At 38.3% G+C, this 24295-nt stretch overlaps 4 protein-coding genes across 7 annotated transcripts; 1 reads left to right on the forward strand and 3 right to left on the reverse strand.

Annotated features, from left to right (window-relative positions):
* Positions 1-11037: 11037 nt before the first annotated feature.
* On the reverse strand, positions 11038-12808 carry LOC131320843 (uncharacterized). 3 transcript variants are annotated; one of them, XM_058351735.1, is made up of 7 exons: positions 12440-12808; positions 12096-12349; positions 11929-11982; positions 11800-11835; positions 11504-11719; positions 11255-11428; positions 11038-11161 (listed from the first exon to the last, which is right to left on the reverse strand). In XM_058351735.1, exons 4-7 carry the CDS (start codon positions 11802-11804, stop codon positions 11053-11055), a joined length of 504 nt encoding a protein of 167 aa, XP_058207718.1. In that variant the 5' UTR covers positions 11805-11835; positions 11929-11982; positions 12096-12349; positions 12440-12808; the 3' UTR covers positions 11038-11052. The 3 variants fall into 3 exon arrangements, with proteins under 3 accessions (XP_058207718.1, XP_058207717.1, XP_058207719.1); XM_058351734.1 differs by having other exon boundaries at positions 11929-12009; XM_058351736.1 differs by lacking the exon at positions 11038-11161 and having other exon boundaries at positions 11169-11428; positions 11929-12009.
* Positions 12371-13774, reverse strand: LOC131321180 (uncharacterized). Its single transcript, XM_058352184.1, has 6 exons — positions 13500-13774; positions 13298-13390; positions 12980-13165; positions 12820-12896; positions 12497-12743; positions 12371-12400 (listed from the first exon to the last, which is right to left on the reverse strand). Exons 1-6 carry the CDS (start codon positions 13614-13616, stop codon positions 12371-12373), a joined length of 750 nt encoding a protein of 249 aa, XP_058208167.1. The 5' UTR covers positions 13617-13774.
* Positions 13775-14773: 999 nt separating this feature from the next.
* LOC131320841 (uncharacterized) lies at positions 14774-22816 on the reverse strand. 2 transcript variants are annotated; one of them, XM_058351728.1, is made up of 5 exons: positions 22356-22816; positions 22162-22217; positions 20531-20596; positions 15273-17793; positions 14774-15174 (listed from the first exon to the last, which is right to left on the reverse strand). In XM_058351728.1, exon 4 carries the CDS (start codon positions 17738-17740, stop codon positions 16463-16465), a length of 1278 nt encoding a protein of 425 aa, XP_058207711.1. In that variant the 5' UTR covers positions 17741-17793; positions 20531-20596; positions 22162-22217; positions 22356-22816; the 3' UTR covers positions 14774-15174; positions 15273-16462. The 2 variants fall into 2 exon arrangements, with proteins under 2 accessions (XP_058207711.1, XP_058207712.1); XM_058351729.1 differs by lacking the exon at positions 22162-22217.
* Positions 20610-21411, forward strand: LOC131320845 (pleiotropic drug resistance protein 1-like). The gene is made up of 2 exons (XM_058351737.1): positions 20610-20928; positions 21023-21411. Exons 1-2 carry the CDS (start codon positions 20866-20868, stop codon positions 21326-21328), a joined length of 369 nt encoding a protein of 122 aa, XP_058207720.1. The 5' UTR covers positions 20610-20865; the 3' UTR covers positions 21329-21411.
* Positions 22817-24295: the final 1479 nt, after the last annotated feature.

Consider the following 24295-nt stretch of genomic DNA (forward strand, 5'->3'; position numbering starts at 1 on the left):
GACCATTATGTATGATAATTACACTTATGGACAATTAGTCTCCATAATTATTCAACAAGGATTAACTTTATGTAATGGCATAAAACTCCATAACCAATTGAAAAAACAACACTTGACTGGTAAACAAGAATTGGGACAATTCTGTGATCAATTTGCCTAAGATATGAATACATATCCAAAAGCTTATAAAAAGAAAAATAGTAATGATAAAACTATGAAGAAAAATTATAATAAAAAATCTTTTAAGAAAAGGAAGACAGAGCAATTTGGCTCCAAAGAATATGCTCTTCAAAAGAAGCAAAGTAATAAATAAATAAAAAAGGGTTACAGCAAAATGTTTTAACTGCAGGACAATAGGACATTATGCTAATAAGTGTAAGACCAAGAAAAAGCTTAATGAGCTTCAAATCGATGAGGAGTTAAAACAACAACTCTTCAAACTTATGTTAGATTCTAGTGACTCGGAATCATATGGTAATCCAAATCCAGAGGATCAGATTAATGAAATATTTGATGAAGAGGATGCTTCTTCTAGTTCAAAAGAAGAATAAATTTCTAATAATTGCAATTGTAGTAATCTTTAATTTTCTACCTCTGATAGTTATATATGTATATATAATTTAATTATGATTCACCAAATAAATATGGGAGCCTTAGTCAACTACTTTCCTAATTTATTGATCATATTAAATCCACCATAATATTTAGTTTTCATTCCCTGTTAAGATAATTTAGGCGAAACTTCTACATATCACAACCCATTTTTAATTTCCTATGATTATTAAATTATCATACACAAAAAGCACTTGGGTTCACCAGATCAGTCAACTTTCATGGTCCAATCTCTAAATTTCTACACATGAAAACCAATTCAATTCCTCTTCCTATAATTCCTTGACTACCAAGACTAATTATCCTAACTTTCTATACTGGAAAACCTATTCTTATTTTATATAAAGCTAACGTGGTAAACCTAAGGCTATGTTTGGATAGCAGGTATCAAATGAGGAATTGAGAATGTGATTCTGGAACTTTAATATTCTTATGTTTGTGAAGAGTGGGAATGGGAATGCAATTACTGATCTCCCAATTCAGGAGGAATCATATTCCTGAAAGAGGAATTTGATCCATCCCACCCCCATGAGAATGACTTATGGCTCGATTAATATAAAAAGGAAACGTTTGACAGAGAAAATTACTTCGGGTATCTAATTACTAGGAATTTGATTTATGGTAATCAAATTCCTATTCCTACAAAGTATTACAGGCATACAAACTGAGCCTAAAAGGCATCCATATCTTGCCCAGCCAACAATCCCCGTTCCAGAACACCTTCTTAAAAAATAATTACTTATTTCATATTTTCAAACTCAAAAATAATGTAAATAAAAAATAATTTTTTTATTTTTTTTGCACCATATAAAATATCTCGATAAGATCTATCAAACAAGATCCATATTGCTAGAAAAATTATTGTGTAAACACATTATTTTTTAGCTTGAAATTGCCTTCTTAAAAAATAAGTAGTTATTTTCAATTCTGGAATGGGGTAAGTACTTTATCTTTTTCAAACCATGGTTTAAACAGAAATTGAACCGTATTTTAATGTTTGGATTGGTTTGGTTCTATGTTCTTTTGTGGGTTGGTTTGGTTCTCCAAATTCATAATCCGTAGGTATTGGTTTGGTTCTTAGTTACTTTAACACCGAACCAATCCTGACCTGTAACGGTCAAAAGTTTTTGAGTAACAATTTTTATTTGCAAATATAATTTTCGTTTGATTAGTTATACGAAAATTATTTATATCGTCACATGAAAAGTTTTATTCCATAATCGATTGTGCGTGCATGCGTGTCCGGCGAGTAAATTCCTTATTGTGTGCATGTGTGTACACAGAATCATTTTACCCTTCCCCATTTCATACTTTCGGCTGAGGAGAAAAGAAAAAAATAAAATTTCATCACCCTCCTCCAATCAAAAATCGATCTACAACTCTTTTGGACCCTTTCTTTTACCCATCAACTAAAGACCTCTTAGTCCCTACTTGGATGAAGGAAAAAGAGGAGGGGGAAAATAAGAAGGGGTATATGGAGAGGGGCCCAGCCCTTTTCCCCAGTTTGGCATCCCAATTACCAGACCCTATTATTTCTTACCCTCTTTTCATTTTTTGCGAGTTCTAGGGTTTCTCTGGTCTTACTTTTAGGCTCCTTCGGAGGTCCCCAAAAATAATCCGACTGTAAAGGGGTATTTTGTGGATGAAGATACCCCTCGTTATCCCTTTTTTCCACCCTCAGGCCTTGTCGTTTTACCATTTCTATTGCCGCCCATTTCTGGTCTATGGAAGAGAGGATTTTGGTAGCGATTTGGTCGATTTTTGCTTTTGCAAACTCAAGTATGGCTTCAATTCGTGATGAATGGTTTCTCACGCCCTCGTCTTCATCACAAGATCTATCTATCGATTCTCATATCTATTTCTGTGTGTGTGACTGTGTGTATGCGATTTGGTTCTCACGCCCTGATCTTCATCACGCCATCTAGGGTTTATCTCTGTATGTGTTTGTGCATACATTTTGTACGTGATATAAGGTTTATGGTGATTTTTCTGATTAGGGTTTTGCGAACTGATTTTTCTGATTGGGGTTCGTGAAATGTGTTAAATTTGCAAACTGATTAGGGTTTTTCGAAGCATTATTTTGTGCAAATTATTTGTTCAGATTATTTGTGCATATTGTCGTAAAAGAGTAGTAAAACATGATTTGTGTAGATTAATTTTCTGAACCATTATAATTACAGTTTGTTTTTATCGTAGTAAAAGAGTAGTTAATACATTATTTGTGCAGATTGTAGATTAGGATTAGTTTTTCTAGCTTAGTTATGTCTATTTGTAAGCACCTTATCAGGTTTTGTGACTTATGGTAGTGCGTAACAAGTTTTTTTGCAATTCTAAAACCAATTGGCAAAAAGCTTTTTTTGGCTAACAAATTTAATCGAACAGTTGGGGTGCGTAAAGATGTAAGCATTTGAATACAAAGAATCTATGGCTTTTCCATACTTGACTTTTGGAGTAAATTTGAAAGCGTAAATTTCATAAATAAACCCACTACATAACATAACAACTTATACTATGTGTGTTCTAAATTTGCATGAAGGCCTTTTTTAGGTTTTTTTTAACGATGCCAAGATTAAATAGAACAGAAATAAGGAGAAGAGGAAGAGGAAGAGGTATTCATCGCGTTAAATATGTACATTCGTGCTGCAATGGGCGTGTTTCGGTTTAGTGCTTCATTGTGACCACGTCATAGTATCCCCGTCCTAAGTTGTCTCCAAATCCAAACTACTACCAGACCCAAGTAGACGCCGTAAATAGGCTCGTCAATGGTAATGAAGTAGATTGCCACGAGCAGTTGAGGTAAATAGGCATACATTTTTTAGGTTGTACTGTCTACTTTGAAGTGTTGGGTTAGGAGACTCGCACAATGTTTGTCTTGAGGAGAGGGTAGCCATTTTTTTGTTTATCCTCGCTCACCAAACAAAATAGAGGCGTACGAAATTGTACTTTTGGAGATCGATTGAAACCATAAGCAGACATTTCAATATCATACTCCAAGGTGTGTTGCTCTACACCTTTTCAACATGCTCCTAGTAAGGCCCAAACCCGTACCTCCTAACTACCATAACAGTAGATGAAGTTGGTTTTAGGTAAACTTCATTTCAATTGTTTGTAAATCTTCCATTTGGTTTTCTCTACTCCACCATATCGAGGAAGTATTGATTTTATCATATTGATTTTGTCTCGGGGCATTGGACGAGACGTACGTGCCAGTTAATCCCCCGGCAATTGACAGGCCACGCTATAGGTCAAGGAAGGGTGAGATTGCCACAAACGTTTTAGCTATATGTAGTCAAGACCTAAAGCTTGTCTTTGTCTTGTCTGGTTGGGAAGGGTCGGCCACTGACTCTAGGATCTTAGCGAACGCCATTTCAAGACCCGATGGTTTGAGAGTCCTTCGTGGTATGTGCCAATTCCTATTTTTTTTGGGGGTAAATTAGCTTGAAATTAAAAGAGGTTAACTGAATGTACAACCTACAAGGGGCATACCCCAGGAGGAAAAGAAAAGGAGAAAAAAAAAAAAGTGAAAAAAGTGAAATAAACCATGCACAACCCGCATGGAGAGTAAGGTAGATTAAAGTAAATAACAAAGAGCAATGTGATTTGTTATCATACTCCGTTGTACTATCCATCAGGAAGAAAGCTCAACGGGGTATGATACAAAAGTGATACAAGAAGTAATGATTACATGAAAGCTAACTACTGCCTGGTATAGCCCGCCAAGCTAGGCTATAAGATAAAGAAGTCGCAGACGAATAACGACCATCAGATGAACCATCACTGAGGAATTGCAGCAACATAGCAACTCGGCATTGAGGGGAGGCTGAATAGCTACTACAAAGAAACTAAGTGCATATAAGAGGCTCGATCCAGGGATGACGGCATCCGATAGGGGGCCCAACCTTGCACACCACACCCAATCCAACCAATCTACTACTCCCTCGACCCAATTCCCAAGGCTCGCAAGAAAACCACCCGCCCTCAGCCATGAACAAATTACCACAGCCGCCAAAGATGGGATATGAAGACCAAGATTCTAAAACTCCAATCTAACCTAGTGAGTCGAACGCACTACCTACCTCTAAGAGAATAGCTACTACAGAGGAACTGGGCTTCGAGAAGAGGCTTGAACTGGAGATGTCTGCATTCGACAAGGCAACCCACTTAAGTACCCTGCATACCACGCCGAATCCTTCTAGACTACTACTCCCTCAACCTATTCCCCTAGGCTCGCTACAAACTGAGATAGTACAAAACCGTAGGAGAACCAAAGCTACCCTTAACAATCAGAACTCAGGACAATCTAATCAAAGACAGCCACCAAAGCTACCCCTTTCAATCAGCCCACACCACCAATTAGACAAAGACAGCTCCGGAGGCTACCCCTTTCGATTAGAGACCAAGCACCGAACTAGTCAATGACAGCCACGAAGGCTGCCACTTTCAACCAGTGCAAGCCCCAATCTATCAATGATAGCCACGGTTACAACCATACTACACACAACCACCGGGCTATTGAAGCAAAGAAACTAGGAATTTGAAGACGCTCAACAAAGACCAAAATCCAAACGATTAACCCGATCTCAGTCCAGCAGATGACTGCCCATCGAGGTTCTCAATCTAAATCTAAATGTCTATATGAGCCCCAAATTGGGGAATGTGCCCAGAAGTTAAACTGGGCATGAATCTGATATAGGTGTTTGCAGCATTTAGGTTGAAACCTCAAATACTACCAGTAAACTGGCCCAACCGTCCAGCAACAAATTTGATAGTAAACAAATAATCTAACTAGATCACGGGTTTGCAAAACCCACGACCAGATAATGTTCAATACCAAGAAGCAAAGCTGCCCTAATCACTGATTGAAATCCCTTAAGGAATACAGAATCTTGAGTCCATTGCCTTAAGCCGTAGTCGCCAGAATTCCAAGATTGGGATAGTTTGGACTTCCACAGTAGTAGCTCGGGCCGGCCCGAATAGAAAAGGGACACCACCATGGTCGGAAAGCTCAATGAAGCCCAACTCCGAGCCGCCGTCGCAGGTGAGAGAGCTGACCCTTAACGGCCAGATATACAGTCGACATAAATGGCATCTTTGTTGAACCAGATCTTTTAGGTTTCTGAGAAACCCAGTCGCCCAGTTCATCCGAATTTGATGGTTCTAAGCTGAGATTACCTCAGATTTTGGAGCTAGACATCTCACGTTCGATGTGAGCCAGAGAGATTGACAAGCTCCGATCAGACCTGGAGCGGAGCTTGAAGCTTCGATCGTACATCCCAGCTGTGGAATATTAACCCCACACCCGTTGATCTTAAAGGTCCCGAGGAAAATTGGTTCAGTTGCCGATTGGAACCCTCACCGAGAACCCAGTTCAGCCCTGCTGCTGAAAGACTTGTGTGGGAAATCCCCTTTCTCTGGTTAAAAAGGGAGATCCCCTTTCTGGGTTAAAACTATCCAACCGAGTTGTTGTTGAAAGATGCAATAGCTGGAAAATCTTGGATCTCCAGTATTGATGTTGGCGCTGAGCTTGGATCTAAATAGAGCATAATTACCTCTAGATCGTAAGTGTATGGCTGAGATTGAGAAGGGGAGTGCATTCTCTCTCTAAGTTGCAGAGAGAGAAGCTCTCAACCCTTATGTCCTCCTTCCTTTCACTCTATTCCTAGTATCAACCGTTCCTTTAATGCCGTAACTTCCATTTGGAATAGGACATTACTAGCTTGTGGATGCCGGATACCAAAATGCTGAGGGTTTCCTAGCACCATATCGCGGGCAGTGATATCACGTTAACATTTGGAGGCAAGATCACATGCCTACTATGAAAGAGGAGTACTTCAATATGAAGCACTCCGCTTGTAGGAATGTGATTGAGAGAAGCTTTGGTGTGTTGAAGATGCGGTTTGCAATATTGAGGTCTCACTCCTATTACCCCATTAGGACTTAAACACGTATCATCACAGCATGTTGCCTTCTCCATAACCTCATCAAAAGGGAGGTGCCCAACGATCCCATTGAGAACGAGTACACGACATGGGAACGTGATCACATACACGATGTTGAGGCAGATGATCACATCACTACCATAAAGACTTCCAATCAATGGACCGGGGAGAGGGATGCATTGGCTATAGCCATGTACAACCATTGGCTAGGAAATGGCGGGGGACAAGAGGTTTTCCCACCATGAGGAAGTTTGTTTAGTGTATTTGTATTAAGGTATTTGATGAACTTGTATGATGTAACCATTCTAATTCCGGTTTCAAGAACTTTTATGATGTAAACATTCTATTTCAAGAACATTGTAGTAACTTGATTGTAATTCAATTCCGGTATGTAGTTCATAATAAACTTGTTAAATAATCATTCGTTGTCCAACTTAAAATCTATTTTCAACTATGGATACACAAGAAGGTGATGTGCCTACAAGAAAGGCTTCAAAGATGCGTAGGGTGTGGAGGAAATCCGAAGAGAATGCCCTCATGAAATGCATGCTAACAGAAATGTGTGACAAATAGAGGGCAGAGAATGGGTTCAAACTAGAGTTCTTCACCTTACTTGAGAAAGAGATGGACAAGGTCATGCCGGAGAGCAAACTTAAGGCCTCCGCCCCACATTGACTCCAAAGTCAAGTATTGGAGACAAACACATGCCAAAATAACTGACATTCTAAAACTTAGTGGCTTTGGGTGAGACCATGTCAACAAAAGGATTGACGTGGATGATGAGGTGTGGAAAATCTATGAAAAGATAACTTCCAATGCTTTAATTGGTATGTTATGGCATGGGATCATGTACTAAACTTGTAATGTTCGTGTAGGCGAACCCTAAGAAGGCCAAAGAAGTTGGTGGGAATCGTTTCCCTTACTTTGATGATTGGGAGATATGGCCAACGGGGACGGAGCGGAGTTTCCTTCAGAAATGGCGCAACCGTAACCCAATCAATATGTCATGCATAATGAAGAAACTGAGGAGAATGAGGATTGCTACTATCCATTCTTCGGTGAAGAATTCATCGCACCCCCGCAAGTGGACTCTCGGGGATGTCCAATGAAATTCCTTTGGGCTCGACACCTCCACTCTCCACACCTTCGGCCTCCACACCTCCGGTCTCCATGACTTCAAACTCCGCAGGTCGTACGTCACTCCCGACGTCCACTCCCTGGACCTCCACTTCTCCGGCCAATGCCGAAACTCAAAGGGCGAAGAAGAGGACACAGATGGGTGATGTGGGATCCCTTACTGCAAGCATGGAGGTATGACTGGAAAAGAGTGATGGCCATATAGAGAAAATGACCAATGCAATGGGGTATTTGAAAGACGTATCCGCTCGCCGCACACAAGTGCCAAAAGAGCTTGAAAAGCTTGACCTTACTGATACCCAACGATTTAAGTTAGGTGCCATCATTTGTGTAGCTGAAGATAGGTTAGACCTATTCTATGGCACTCGTAAGGATTTGAAACAAGCTTGGGCTGAGGCCGTCTTAGATGGTCTAATCTTTGGTCCCGTTTAGCCATGAGGGAGAAGAAGTAAAAGTAGTAGAAGTTTTTTGAAGTGGCCGACCTTTCACTCGTATACATATGTCCCATTTTTGAAGTGGCCGATCTATCACTCCTATACATGTGGTCAATATTTTATGAATATTAGGAGTCTTTTGTGGATAAGCTGTTGTAATGTTGTGTTTATGTTCCCTTTGATCATCAAACAATATTGTACTTATGTTATGTTATGGTAAAACAATGGTGTATTTGTGGCCTTTGATTATGTTTTTGGGTTACAAATGCAAGTTTCTGGGTTACTTATGCATTGTACATATGTTTGTGGGCAATGATGATAGAATTGGATTATTAATTAAGGTAGTACCTTGGCAGGATAACATTAGTTGCAGCCATGAGTACCCTTATGATTTGTATGTATTGTTTGAGCCCAATCCAGTTTTCAACTGTGGTTAAAACTATAGAATGCTGGTTTCACTACTACAATAATCGTAAAAGATGACAGTTTAAAAGTGTCATTAAACATGAAAGATGTCAGTTTTGAAACTGTCATCTATAGAGCTGTCATTAAAAGTCTGAAGCTTAAAATGACAGTTTGGAACTATCATCAATATCTATAAAGATGATGCTTTTTAAACGTAATTGAAAGTAGAAGATGACAATTTTAAAACGTCATTAAAGTACTTTAAAACTGTCATTTTTTGAAAAGATGACGTTGTTTACGTGTAATTAAAAAGTGAAAGATGACAGTTATAAAACATCATTAAAGGTGTAATATTACATTTACAAACCGTAATTAAAAGTGGTCTAAAACTGTCATCTTTTATGTCATGATGGTTTTTAATTGTAATATAAAATCCTAACATCACACTTATTAGCTGTCATCTCTTCATTATGTTACACACACACACACACACACACACACACACACGAGATGCCACTTTTTCTGTATTATCTAAAAAAATATGAAAATGAGAGAATCAACCATTCTTCGTTCCAAGACAAGATCATATTAAGACAATCAAAAAAATAAAGTCATCCACTAACAGAAAAAAGTCTATATATTAATAATTAAAACATAAAATCATTCTCTAGTACACAAAGTTCCCAGTCATCTTTCAAAAACGAATTGCTAATTAAAAATGTACGGAATACAAATAAATAATGACTAGCTAGCCAGCTAGTGTTAAAATAAATCAGCTCTGTATTCTTCAATCCAAAAAGTTGTGTTGTTCACCCTATGTGCTGCATTAAACACGATATACAACTCGTAAAACACATCTAAAAGGGAAAAATAACTCAATTGATAGATTACAAAAAAAACATTACAAAGACAATGGATCGCGAGCATGAACCCATGAAAAACAAGCAAATGAAAATAGAAAGATAACAATGAACTAAAAAGGGGATCTATTCGAAAGACCGGCCGACGCCCACCCCACTAGAGGGACTGAGAAATTAATAGAGTAAAAACTTATCTTCAAGCTTTACCTTATTTTGATCGTTCAGAGGGCGATCCGTTCGTTAAGGGCGTAATAGCGAAAAATTTCCTAAGGAAGCATCTGCTTTTTTTATTAGTCCTCTGGGTAAAGAACTTGAAGTACATTATCTCTATTGTCTATTTGTTGTTTTTTCTTCCCCCCCCCCCCCCCCCCCTACGTTAGTTACCGTCTGTACTAATCAATCCATTCCCAAGCTAAGATTATATATTCGTCCTCGGCCAATCACTGGTTTGTTCCCCGGATGGGAGCTGTTTCCTTTAACCAATGAAAGAGGATACTTGCTCTAGCTGGATTGGTTTAATAGTGGATCAAAAAAGAAAAACTAAAAAAGAACTAGAGTGAAAAGGCCACAACCCCACTGAAAAGATAACAACCCTCATTCAATATATACTCTCACCCACAACACCCTCAAAACAACAGCATAATATAAGGATCAGACAAATGTTCTTGTTCCTTAATTAACCAGACTAACATAGCAGCAGATGTTCCTTTTACATTAACCAAGATATTCCTTGTTTAACTAAGATGAATATTGCCAAAAAGATCAAGTATATTGAGCCATCATAAGTGTGGAAACTAGCGCACACAGGTAATAGAATTTAGCCCATCATCCACATCATAAGCTGAACACTCCATCACACACCCTCACTAGTGCAGACAATATTAACCAAGCTTTTTAATCCACATCATATGCTCCACGTACCATATTTGCAAGTTTGCAACCAATTCTCAAAGCTGCTTCTTGATACAAAGACTATATGCTATTATATAAGAGTGTACTTCTATAGTAATTCGTGTAATGTTTTTCAATTCATGTGTGAGTGTGCGTATATCTAGATACACCAACTAAAACCGGAATGCAAGAATATGATGCTTGAAAACACTTTGAGAGACTTACAGGTAATATGGGGTACTCCGTGTAGCTTAAAAGAATTGCTGCTCATATTTTGTCATGACGAAGTTTATCCACTCGACTCGCACTTCATCAATTTTTGCTTTCGTATATGTGTTCCTTCCATTGAACTTCATAACACATCATTATGAGTTACGCATATAAAAGTTGGTCTCAAAAAGCAATATAAAGCAAAAGAGAAAGTTAAAAATATATCTTACATTATTTTTGCTTAAGATGCCCTGATCTCTAATCAAGTCTCGCATGAGCATCATTACGTAGAACCCGCATTCCACATATGTCAGTTGTTTTGGGCACTATACACAAGTACACAATTTTCATAAGAAGAGGCGTAGAAGCAACATCGCTGGCAACACCCCCAAAAAATTGAGCCCCATCGATACCTGAACTACTTTCCATTGTAGACTTCTCCTCCCATTTCCCTTGTTTCCTTCATAAATTATGAATGCACTTCACAAAGGGAATCAATACTTGCAATTAGCACCAATGCCCATAGTAAAAAATAGTCAAATTATACTGCACAATTTAAAATACTTATGTGCTAATTAGGATTTTAATGTTCAAAGAGACTTTACTGTTGACTAAATCAAGATAGTATATAGTTGAAGTAGACTCTTCAATGACTAACAACACCCAGTGGGCCCTATATATAATCATATCATAAGTACCAGCATATTAAGCCATTTCACAAATGGATGTGGAAAATAAAACAAATTTTAAACCAAGACAAAATTACCCAATATTACAAGGAGCGAAAACCAATTCACCGGACTTTGCATCCTCTAGTCTACGTGCAAGCAATGCTTCATGTGAGTCGTCACCGGGCTTATTTTTTACACTTGTAACATATGGGTTGACAAAGCAAAAACTTCTATGCATGTTTGAGGCCTTCATAACTTCATATAGATAGCTGACCAAATAGAGTCGTTAGCAATAATACATGTAAACATATATCTACTTACATGACATAATTTGCTAGTCTTACCTCATATACAACACAATGCATTGAATGGATAGCTCTTTCAGTTCACATATGTATCCCATGTCTACCTTTTGTAGATGATAATCAACATCCACGCCAAATAAATCCTTCTCGACTTTCATTTCTATGGCTTTTAAGGGGTAAGAGATGATTGACAAGTGAAGCGAACGATCGAATGGACTCCAGATTTTTTTCACAACCAACATTTTTTGAAGTAGCCTAAGTTCAAAAATGTCAAGGGTTAACAACTACAGACTGTAAATAAGGAATATTAATGAAGCTGCGATTGCATAATTTACCTCATTGCCAACCACTTCACGATTTTTTGAGGCTCCCTAATAGAAAGTTCCCAAAAAAAAAATAATTAATGTAAGCCCACCCAATTTAACCAAATTGTAGTAAACGATTTTGCATTGAGAACATCATACCTTACTGCCAGCAATTTCAAGATTTCCCTTATTGCCAACAATTCTAAGATTTCCCTTATTGCTAGCAATTTCAAGATTTCCCTGACGAAAAAATTTCAAAAATATAGTAAATATATATCTCATTAATTCAATTAACCAATCGTACAACTATTATAACAGACGTCTACCTCGTAATCAACCAATACAAGTTTTTTCGGCCAAGCCAATTGATACCCCAATGCCTCTCCTACGGTGGCTGCCTCTCCTGGGATGGGTATAGGAAGAAGGGCATCCTCGACAATCACAACATCAACAGACACACGTACATTGTCTGGGCCAAGCAAAACTGTATGAATCGTTTCATGTGGTCCAACTCTCTCATACATTGACCATGAGCAACAATGTGTTCACGGGATCCCACTGCCAATTTACATGGTTTGCTCTACGACAAATTGCACAAATATCAAACACTAAGTGAGAATACATTGAGAACCTAAAGAATAACTTACCACTTGAAATTAAATTACCATACCTTTTTTACTTTTTGTCGAGGACCTAGACTAGGGGGCATGTTGTCCTCGGTTATCACCCTATTTTCCATTGTAATAGGATCAAAAGGCGCCATATTATCGTCAGTTACCACCTTATTTACCATTGGACTTGGATGAAGCTGTGGACTACCCATATTGTAATTTTCGAAGGTGTTTGAACCAGCATAGTAAGAATGGGGTGTATTTGGTAAGCTTTGTTTCAGTGCATCGACCTGTACTTTCAAATCTGAAACCGTTGCATCAAGGTTTTGCTGCCTCTCCTCACAACATGAATGGATTCCTCGTCTAGGCACATGAAAGTAGGCGCTTGGCGTGACAAATCCTCCTGCAGCCCTTAGTCGCCCGGAATGTTCACGAGTACCCAGTGGCTAGAGTTAGGATATCGTTGGCTCCTTCAATAGATAAACTTCCATCTTCCACCTGTCTGGTTATCTTGTCCTGTATAACACACCAATATATGTGAAGGAACAATATCAAAATAAATCATCTACAGTTGCTGAGTGCATTATTAAAAATATTACTATTTTCGCCGCTTGCTTCTCAATTTCCTTGTCATCATACTCGCCATTTTTATTCTGACGTGCCTTCTTCCACATGACACTCCTATCAAATTTCTTGGCTTTTGATTTACTACGAGTCCCTAAATTGGGAGCTGAGCTTGGATCAGAGGTTGGCTTGGCACGGCTGACTAGATCTTCAGCTTGTTTCTACGAATAAATAGGCAAATAATTCTATATCTAATAACTAACAAAGCAAAGTCATATGTATAGATACCTTTTTATGAGATAACGTTAATTATATATATTTTTTGTACAATTACAAATTCTACCAAAACTTACTAGTTCCGCTTCAAACTTATCGTAACTCTTTCGGCTGAGTCTATGGTTACATTTATTGGCACTCCGGCTCTCTCGTTGAACATTACTTGTTGCCTTCAAAAAAATATAGAGAAAGATAAGTCTTTAGCTACACAAAATGATAGAGAAAGATTCAAGTAGTTAGCCATCTCCATCGTTCTAATAGACGTGAGACCACAGTTACCTCAAATTCTTTGCAATTTCTCTTTTTGACAAATGAGTCCCCGTGATTTTGTTCTATGAAAGAATAGATTCCCGGTGGCTTTGAAATAAGCTCAGGATCTGACTTGTATCTACACATGTGCTTCGTCAGGGTTTGCTTGAATGTCCTCCATTTTTACTGAGATCGAAGATAAAACTTGCTTTTTACTATTCAGATCCACATCAAATGCCGTCTGAAAAATTAAAAAATAAGTTGTAAAAGTAGTGAATCAGTTGACTGATCAAATGAAATATCAAAAGTCGAGACACAAGTCAAGGTACTTGCACAAATTTCGACAATTTGTCCTTCAAACCATCTGGTATGTGATGCCAATCTTTATGAATTACCGAGACCATTGTTCGAGCCAGAACTCCAAGATAACTCACAAACTTTGGTTGATCTTTCCCTACTAGCCGACCCTGCTCATCATATTGAACGACTATCCGTATACCGACACTGTTATTTTTGGTAATCTCGGGTAGAGTTGTGGAACCTCTACCCTTCCTTTTTTTACCCTGTGAATCCCTTGGTGACGTTGTGCACTCTTTTCGTTATTAGCTTGGTTAATAGAGGAATCCATCCTGTATCAAAATGTCACAACAAAATTAGACCTCACAAGTGAATAATACATTGAGTTAGTTAGTAGTTACCCCTATAAAGAATGAGCAAATCAGCTTACATGGAAAACCAACATTTACAATGTACGTGAATAAAGCAACAATGAATGAACAATACAATCATTTAAAATTCCAAGTCCAAATAAATAAAGCAACAATGTAGAATGTAGATGAACTGCCCAAAAAAATTTGTCATTCTTTAGCTAGTTATCAATCCAAGTTCCCTTACAATCTCCTCGCAAGCAAGATAACGTAGACTCATCGGTAACATCAAATGGTTCACCTTGTGGTAATCCTTCGCCAGCTCCATTATTCAAACAATCATCTAGCTCATCATCTCCATCAAAAGGATATCGACGCTGAGGAGGTTCGAGGACAATCTACCACCTCGAATCAAGTTGATCTTCCACATAGAAAACTTGCTTGGCCTGAGAAGCCAAAATGAAACAATCGGATTTGTGGCCTATCCTCCCAAGCTCAACTAGCGTAAAACCAAGCTCATCCACTTTGATACCCTTATTGTTATCAACCCAGTCGCATTTAAATATTGGAATATTGAACGTGTGATAATCAAGCTGCCATATCTCAGTTATAACTCCATAAAAATTCAACTCCCAAACACGGGGTTCTTATCCTTGTTATTAGTAACTTGCATTGCTATTGCCACCAAGCTAACTCCACTATTCTGGGTGACTCGTGAATTATCACGATCTTTTGTGTGAAAACGATAACCATTTATGATGTAGCCGGAGTATTTGATCACATCAAAATGGGGACCTTGTGCTATCCACTTTAGGGTATTGGAAATATGCTTTTTGTTACTATTTAGCTCATCAGCAACTTGCATACAGTTAAATGATTAGTCAAGTTGGTCAACGGTAAGTTTGTTAATGATATACAAAACTGAATTGACAAATATTAAGGGTTATTGTACCTTTTCACGGAGCCAATATATAAATTTTTTATTGTGCTCAATTTGTAGCCACGTTTGACTTTTTGATTGACGAGGCTGATGTTCCTTCAAGAATGCCATATGCTCTCTATCAATGATTAGAAATCATTTGAAATCACCAACTATTATAACTAAATACAATTGTATGAAGAAAAAAAAGAAAAAAAAGAAAAGGAATGTCCTTACTCAATGTACGGTTGAACTTCATTTGTGTTTTCTAACACATAACGATGAGCTTGCTCCCATTCTTCACGATCAATGGCAGTAACACGACCACCAGGTAAAGACCTTCCAATTGCTGAATCCTCGAAAGTCGTGTTTCTATCCACAGGAACCCCAATAGAATCCATCCCAGATAAGTAATCTGAGCAAAACTCAACACCTTCTTCTGCAATGTAGCTTTCAGCAATGCAACCCTCCGGACGATTACGATTACACACATAACCCTTTAAGACCTTCATGTACCTCTCAAATGGATACATCCATCGAAAGTGAACAGGTCGACAAAGTCGTACTTCTCTGACAAGATGTACCGTCAAATGAACCATGATATCAAAGAATGACGGCGGAAAGTACTTTTCAAATAAGCATAATGTAATCAAAAGATCTGATTGAAGTTTTTCTAATTTCGGCACATCCACCACTTTGCTACAAATAGCATTGAAAAAGAAACATAATCTTGTGATGGCATATTTCACTTCTTTAGGCAACACAGAACGTAGTACCAAAGGTAGCAACTGTTGCATCAGTACATGATAGTCATGTGACTTGAGACCATAAAGCTTTAGATCTGACATCGAGACCTTACTTCTAATATTCGAAGAGTACCCATCAGGGACTTTGAGTTCTAACAATGTTGTGCAAAATATTTTCTTCTCCTCCCTAGACAATGTATAACATGTCGGAGGTAGGTACGTTCGCTTCTCTCCAATTACCGGTGCCAACTCTTCCCGTAGGCCTTTCTCTATAACATCTAGACGAGAATTAACTCCATCCTTTGTTTTGCCTGGAATATTAAGTAGCGTACCAATGATGCTCTCCAACAGATTCTTCTCTATATGCGTAACATCTAAAATGTGTCGGATATACAAGTACTTCCAATATTCAAGTTCAAAAAAAATTGACTTCTTCTTCCAACTAGTACCAATATCTGAGGGCTTCTTTTTATTTTTCTTCCCCCAAAGAATTTCAATCCCTTCTACCTTCTTTAACACTTCTTCTCCATTTAATGGTTTCGGAGCTTCTCGAAACTCTTGCTCGCCATGAAATGCTTTCTTTTGCCTTCGATACGGATGGTAGCGTGGAAGAAATTTTCTATGGCCGGCATAAATGTTCTTCCTACCACGCTTTAATCTTTGAGAATCTGTTCCTTCGCTTCAAATTGGGCATGCATAATATCCCTCCGTTATGCAACCGCTCAAATTCCCAAGCACGGGAAAATCGTTAATTGTCCATAAGAGTACGGCCCTCAATGTAAAATGTTGTTTTCGGTAAGCATCATAAGCTTCAACACCAACCTTCCACAATATTTTCAAGTCATCAATCAATGGTGCAAGGAAAACATCAATGTCATTACCAGGTTGAGCCGGACCAGATATCAACAATGATAACATCATAAATTTTCTCTTCATGCACAACCAAGGCGGAAGATTGTAGATAACCAGTATAACAAGCCAACAACTATAGCGACTACTAAAGGAACTATGTGGATTTATTCCGTCTGCAGAAAGAGCTAACCGAAGGTTTCGAGGCTCCGCAGCAAAATCTGGCCACTTGTGGTCGACTAATTTCCATGACGGAGAGTCTGATGGGTGACGTAATTGGCCATCAGAAACTCTTTGATCATCATACCATGTCAAGTCCTTTGCTATTTTTGGCGACTGAAACATTCTTTGAAACCTTGGGATAGGTGGAAGATACCACAAAACTTTCGATGGCACGCCTATCCTTGGTTCATTTGATTTTTTCTTCAACTTCCATCTTGATGTGTTACATGTTGGACATGAAGCTAAATCTTGGAACTCCTTTCTGTAGAGTATACAATCATTAGGACATGCATGTATTTTCTCATACCCCATTCCCAATACAGTCATGGTCTTCATAGCCTCATATACGGTTGGCGGTACCTCATTATTGTCTGGTAAAAAGTCACCAATTATCTCTAGCAATTCCAAAAACCCTTTGTTAGGCAACCCATTGTTAGCTTTGAATTTAAACAATCTGACCAAACAAGATAATTTCGAGTACTTTTTGCAACCAGGAAACAAAGGTTTTTCTGCATCTTCGATCAATTTTCTGAACTCCTTAGGATCAGCGATGCAATGATTGTATGCAGCTTCAACCATTTCTACAGCTTGTGCTGTATCACGTAAGGGCGATATGTCAACTTCTTGATCAGGAATATCTTTTGTGTTTACAAATGGCAAGGCTCTATCGGTAGCCGCTTCTCCATGCCAAATCCATGTAAGATAACTTTGGTCGATACCATTGAAAAATAGATGATTTCTAATCTCTTCAACAGGTTGGCATTTCAAATTCCCACACAGCCTACATGGACATCGGATGGATTGAGGATCACTCGCATGTATCACAGCAGTGTTCAAAAAATGTTCAACCCCATTCTCATAGTCTTTTGATCTTCGATCCTTGAGCATCCAGGATCTATCCAATTAGGTAGGTTTTTTGTCCCCTTAGTAACAAGAAAAACCTTATCCAAGAGGAATTACGTTAGAAACTTATATCATAAACAGAGCGAGCTTTTACAAAATGTCTAGGCATACAAACAATAAATCTCCTTTTTCTTTTTTTTTTTGGGTAAAACAGCTTGAAATTAAAAAGAGGCTAACCGAATATACAGCCTGCAAGGGGCATACCCCAGGAGGAAAAAGAAAGAAGATAAAACATAAAAACAAAGTAAGCCTACGCCAAATGGCTACATAGGTCTAGAAGAAAATGGGACATCTGTTTCCTACCCATCTAATAGAGGGATACGAAACAGATGGCAAAAGGATTACACAGTGTGTAACCTGACTAATAGCAAAATAGCCAACAAGACAATATGAGAGATATGTTACATACTACTGAGAGACAATATAAAGCTAAAACATTTCGAATACTCCAAACTTCCAAAAGCCTAAGTGTTAACTGCTTGGTCTTCAACTCCACACGAGAGTGGTGGAATGCTCTCGGGCAAACAGCCCCCCATAGAATTCTGAAGTTGCACTGCTCGGAACAACAGCCTTAGGAGAAAACAGCAACAACAAAATGCAGCAGCCACAACAAGTAATCATCCTTCATTGGATCAAAACAGTAGGCAATCAAGTCTTTGCTCAAGTGCTCGGTGGCAGCAGATTGCTAACTGGTCAATGACTGTGGCATCAGCTTGTTAACTGGACAGCAGCAGCAGAACATATCAAAAGTTGGTTTGCACATAACATAACAGCAGTACAGCAGTCCTGATGCCCTCTTGCTGGCAGCAACGGGACAGCATCAGTTGAATAGTAGCAAAAAAGCAGGATCAGCAGTAACAAAAACTATCAGTAGCAGCAGCCGTAGCAATATAACATCAGCAAGACATAAACTGTCCACCCATACACAGATAGCAAAACGATGCAGAGGACGTCCCCCTCCGCGAAGGGAGATCCCAACGACAGCCCCTGTTAGTTAGGCATATACTATGTGTGAATCCCACAAACAATCAGGACAATTATAAAGATGGGCTACCAGCTAAAACAACTACAAGCAATGCACATTTAGCCTGCTCTACAATACAATCTCTGCATTTTTAGCATGCCCAAAGCAACAGCATTCCCATGAACAAACAAATGCTATCTTGGGAACTTGAATGGCTGCATGATGTGTCAATGCAGTATGCTGCACTCTTTTCCAAAATCCAAAACAACAGATCAGAAAGGTAGAATAATAGGCAGCAGAACAGAAACTTAAACAGTAACAGTAGCAGTCCTATTGCAATATCTGCTCCCCAACATACCCCCTCGAAATCTAACTCACCAAAGAAACAATAGCAATAGGAAGGATCCTAACACCCTCAACTCTCCCTTACAAAAAGACTCCCTCTAACTTTTACCTCTACTCTTCAAGAATTTTGGGGCTCAATCACACAACTCACAGGCACACACATATGCTGGCACTCACAAAGCAAAGAGAAGGAAGGGGCAAAGAGGAGGAATCCAAACTGAGTTGAACCACAGAATATAGAGAACAAATTAAGAGAAGAGCTTAAGATAACAACCTTGTAAATAGGAGTACTAGCAGATAAGTATCCCCCTTTGAAACCTTTGGATACTCCTTCTTTGCAACTTGCTAGCCACCTTCAAGGAAGTCAACACAGTGAACAACCTTTGCATGAGATGATCTTGCTTATCCCTTCTTGGACAGCAACCTTGTACCATTTTGAGATGCTAACAAACAGCAGCAACAGCCGAATGGCAGCAGCAACCACAATACATCAATAAGACAATTGCAACTCAAGCCAAATTCCACTCATTCTCAATCCAAGCTGCTTGAGATTGAGGCGTTCTATGAAGTGATAAAAGTCTGGCTCTAACCATAGAGCAGATTTTGTGAACAACTGCCTCCCATGTACAAGAGAGTAAATCTCCTTTTTCTACGAAGGTTATATAATGATCTAACAAGAATAACTTTTCTAAGACAGAATATAAGAACAATTTGGAACTATCTGCACATTTGTTCTTCTCCAGTTATGGATTTATAGCTTCGTGTGCTCTTGTTTACAGTCTACAGTCATAAGCTCATAACATATGCAATAACGATTACTTGGCTTGATGCCCCTTGTCTCACTCATCTGACATCTCAAATGTAATGCAGCTTTTCAAAATTGATCAAAAATGCACCCACCGTCTAAGTAGCATCAAGAACAACCCACATGAACATTAACAAGTGGGAAGAGATAATAACGACCATAAGTTTCAGTGATTTACTAGCCTATATTATAGTGTGTGTTCATATAAGTAACAAAAAATTCTTGCATTTAACCTTTTGAAGCACTCTTACACTATTAAAAGAGCTAAATTAATCACCTAAAAAGACTCTCAAGCGAGTGGAAAAGGGTCTTATACAGAGTGCAAACTACCACTGCAATTAGGAAAACAGTTATTAAAAATCAAACTATCACAAACACTCTATTGAGAAGAAAGGAACAATCCAGACCAGCGAGAGCACAAACAAGCACACTATAAAGTGTTCCGCTCCATTTCCTCATCCACTAGAAAATTTTAGAGGCATAAGGTGGCAAATTAATATTGGGAGTGTCTTTAGACATGACCAATCCACTAGTCATGTTATATTTCTGAACAAGTCTTGAAAGACACAATGTCACCACTCAAGTATGAATACATTTGAAAATGTTTGCGGAAAAAACAGCAAGTTAGACAAAAATAACAAAGAAAAATAGTTGTGCTTACCCAAGAAGTGTATTTGGATCTAATGGAGCTCTTCAACAACAGTGAGCACCTAGATTTCTCTTCCAACTAACACACAAAGACAGAAAAAAGTTATTCACTAATCACTACTTCAGGAAAATTAAAGTTGAATCGGTTAACTTGGTTCAATCAAAACAGAGAGATTAATTAGTGGCCATTCAACTTCAACCCCGTTCATGAAATTTGAATCAAGAATTCATGACTTTGTGGGTTGATAAAGGCCATTACTCTTTCTGTCCTCAACTCTAGATAGGAATTAGTACAAGCTTTCCCTATCGTCAACTCTATTCGACAAAAAGGAATTACTGAAAGCTTGCATGTCCAGAGAATGCTTAATCATGAAGAGGAACACTTTCGTCTACACATTCAAGTTGACTCAAGTGAGTGGCATGTCAAAAGTGTGAAAATCTTTCACAAAGTTGTGAATTGTCTAAACATTTTGATGTGGCGATTAATGGTTATCTTTTGTTTCAGCTTGTTCTTATGGCATTGATAACGATGATAGTATTTTTACGAACTGATATGCCTAAGGAAACAGTAGACGACGGAGGGATTTTTATGGGTGCCTTGTTCTTCACCCTCGTGATGATAATGATCAATGGGTACTTAGAAATTTCACTGACAGTCATGAAACTTCCCGTCTTCTACAAGCAAAGGGACTTTCTCTTTTTTCCTGCTTTGGCATACGCTTTACCCACATGGTTCCTCAAGATCCCAGTAACATTCGTGGAAGTTGGTGCCTGGGTTTTCCTAACTTATTATGTTATAGGCTTTTCATAAATTTAAGTATCAATTTTCATAAATTTGGATAAAGAAAATAGAAGAAGGCAAATTAAGTAATATCATCTAATTTTGAGAAAATAATTGTTTGCAGATCCCTCCTAATTCAACGGAGACACTAGGAGTACAAGTCTTGAAGTCTCGTGGTCTTTTTCCTGAGGCATATTGTTATTGGCTCGGACTAGGAGTTACGCTCGTATATTTTGTTATATTCCAATTCCTTTTCTCTTTGGCTCTAGCTTATCTCAACCGTAAGTAACAAGTAGATTCATTTTGAGCATTAGAAATATATGTCTCAGTACTTGTAGAAATTCTTGGCATTCAATTTGTCTTTACGGACTATGAAGCACAAACACCTTTGTGGAGGTCTCATATTGGTGTCAGACCCTAGTTGTACACCAACACTTTGGGCACTCTCTGACATGTGCCTGAAACTTGAATTACAAGTGTCCTACTTATTGAAACTTTTCTCACATGGATACTCCAGGATATACTCTAGAACACTCTATGGACACACAAGAAACGTGATGCCTATTGAATAGAATTGTTGGCTCTGGTTAGAGCTTAAGACAACCTTCTTTTTTTGTGATAGATGACAGTTAGTAAACAGTAAAGAGACATTGACATTTGTGTGTGAAATTGGGGTGTGTCGAGTAGTGACCAGAATGGAGTGGTCTGTTGTGTCAATCTATGGCTCAATTACATAGCATAGATTGACACAAGCATATTATCAAACACCGGTAATGTGAACGGATACTCACATATATGATTGTACAGAACATAGAATGATACGAGCATATTATCAAACACCTGCAATGCGAATGGATACTCACCTAGATGATTGATCTTGACAATCGAGACGAGACCTCTGAGAGCAATTCAATCAACACTCCCAGAAAAAAAAAAAAAACTCAATCAAAACTGAAACAAATTTTAAACCATGTAAATAGCACCCATAAATCCTACAATGAAAAAATTAGACAAAAAGTTGTGTCAACTGTCTAAACAAAGGCGTGGGTCTGTATACCTGTTTGATATCGAGCCAATCGGTGACCAAAACAATGGCGGAGCAAGTGGCCAGTGACCAAGATCAATCAACGGCAAATATCACAGGCCGCCACACGATGTCAAACCCCTCCTCGACTACTATGAAAAGATATTGGCCTTGCCTTGCGGAAGTAATGTTATCTGTTCTGATAAGGAGGCTGAGAGTGGGAGCAAGCTAGTACCAGATCGTCAAGAGAGAGAGAGAGAGAGAGAGAGGATGCAAAGAGGTTTCATCGCGCGGGTTTATTTGGGCGGGATTAATTAGATTGAGGTATTAATTTGGGCGGGATTAATTTGGTTGAGGTACTGCGCGCTCCGCATATAGCGCCGTCCCCTAAAAACAAAATTTCCGTTTTTCAATATCACTTATAAGCAAAAACAAAATGAAAGAATAATTATGTTAGTTTTTTAAAAAGTGACATCATAAATATATTAGATCACACTTTAGGAGAAATTGACATTAAAAAGAAATAATTATTATGTCAGTTTTTTAGAAAGTGACATCATAAATATATTAGATCACACTTTAGGAGAAACTGACATTAAAAAGAAATAATAATTATGTCAGTTTTTTAGAAAAGTGACATCATAAATATATTTGATCATAGTTTTTTGGATGACTGACATTATTTACTTATTGGAATATTTTTAATTACAATTTTTTCAAAAAGCGACATCTTTTCACTTTTTCAGGCGTCATCTTTTACGATTATTGTAGTAGTGTTTGTGCTATTTTCTGCTGCATTTGATATAATGGTCCATGGCAACGGTAGTTTCTGTTATAGTTTTCAAGTGCAGGCGTGTGTGTGTGTGTGCGTGTGTGTGTGGCAATGGCTGTAGGTTTTGGCCGCATTTTGGGCCTCTGTTTGTGTGTAAGAAATGCAGATTTTGGTTCTGTTTATAAAAGCAGGTTTTGGTTATGTTTCTGTCCAAGTTTTGGCCTTTCTTTGTGGTTTAAAAGTGCAGGTTTTGGTGCTGTTTCTGCCCAGGTTTTGGTTATGTTTTGTGCCTGCATTTTTTGGGTTTGTACTGGAGGTTTAGGTTAAGTTTTTTTGGTGGCTATGATGAAACCTTTTTGAGCCAATCTTTTGTCTGTTTAAACCCAAATAATGTAGGCACAAACTGAACCAAAACCTGCAGTTTAAACCCACAAACAGAGGCCAAAAAACTGAACCAAAACCTGCAGTATTTACCCCACAAACATGTAGGTTTTGGTGATTGTTGGTTCTACTATGTGTGTGTGTGGGGCTGTGATGATAATTGTACAAGTGTATGTGTGTGTGTGTGTGGCAATGGTTGTCCCTTGTTGGTTTAGGTTTTGGCAACTGTGGGTTTCGTTGTCCTCTGTTTGTTCCTTATGAAAACTGCAGGTTTTGTGCTCTATCTGTGGGTTAAAGCTATAGGTTTTGATCACTATTAGTGGGTTAAAATTGCTAGTTTTGGCCACTGTTGGTACATGCAGGTTGTGGTGACAAAGGGGTTTTGGTGATTACTGGTTTGTGTGTGTGTGTGTGTGTCTGCCATGATAAAAACTGCAGGGGTTGGTTCAATTTTGTTCCTATGTTTGTGGTTTAAAACTGCAGGTTTTTGTCCTATGTTTATGTGTAAATACTGCAGCATTTTGATTATGTTTTGTGGTTGCATGTCTGGGTTTATACTGGAGGTGTTGGTTTACAATTTGTGCCTCTATTTGTGGATTAAAACTATAGGTTCACTACAAGAAAAATTGCATTGGGTGACGAATGAAAATCATTGCAAATTATATGTTTTTCGTCACAAATAATATAGGTGACGAAAAAAAATTTGTCGACTAAAGGTTGTCGAGGATTCCTACCTGGTGACGAAATCTATTTTTCGTCACCTATAGTGCCTTTTGGTGACGAAAAATTTCGTCACGGAAAAATGACTTGGTGACGAAAT

This window comes from Rhododendron vialii, chromosome 3a, assembly GCF_030253575.1.
Source record: "Rhododendron vialii isolate Sample 1 chromosome 3a, ASM3025357v1".
NCBI lineage: Eukaryota > Viridiplantae > Streptophyta > Magnoliopsida > Ericales > Ericaceae > Rhododendron > Rhododendron vialii.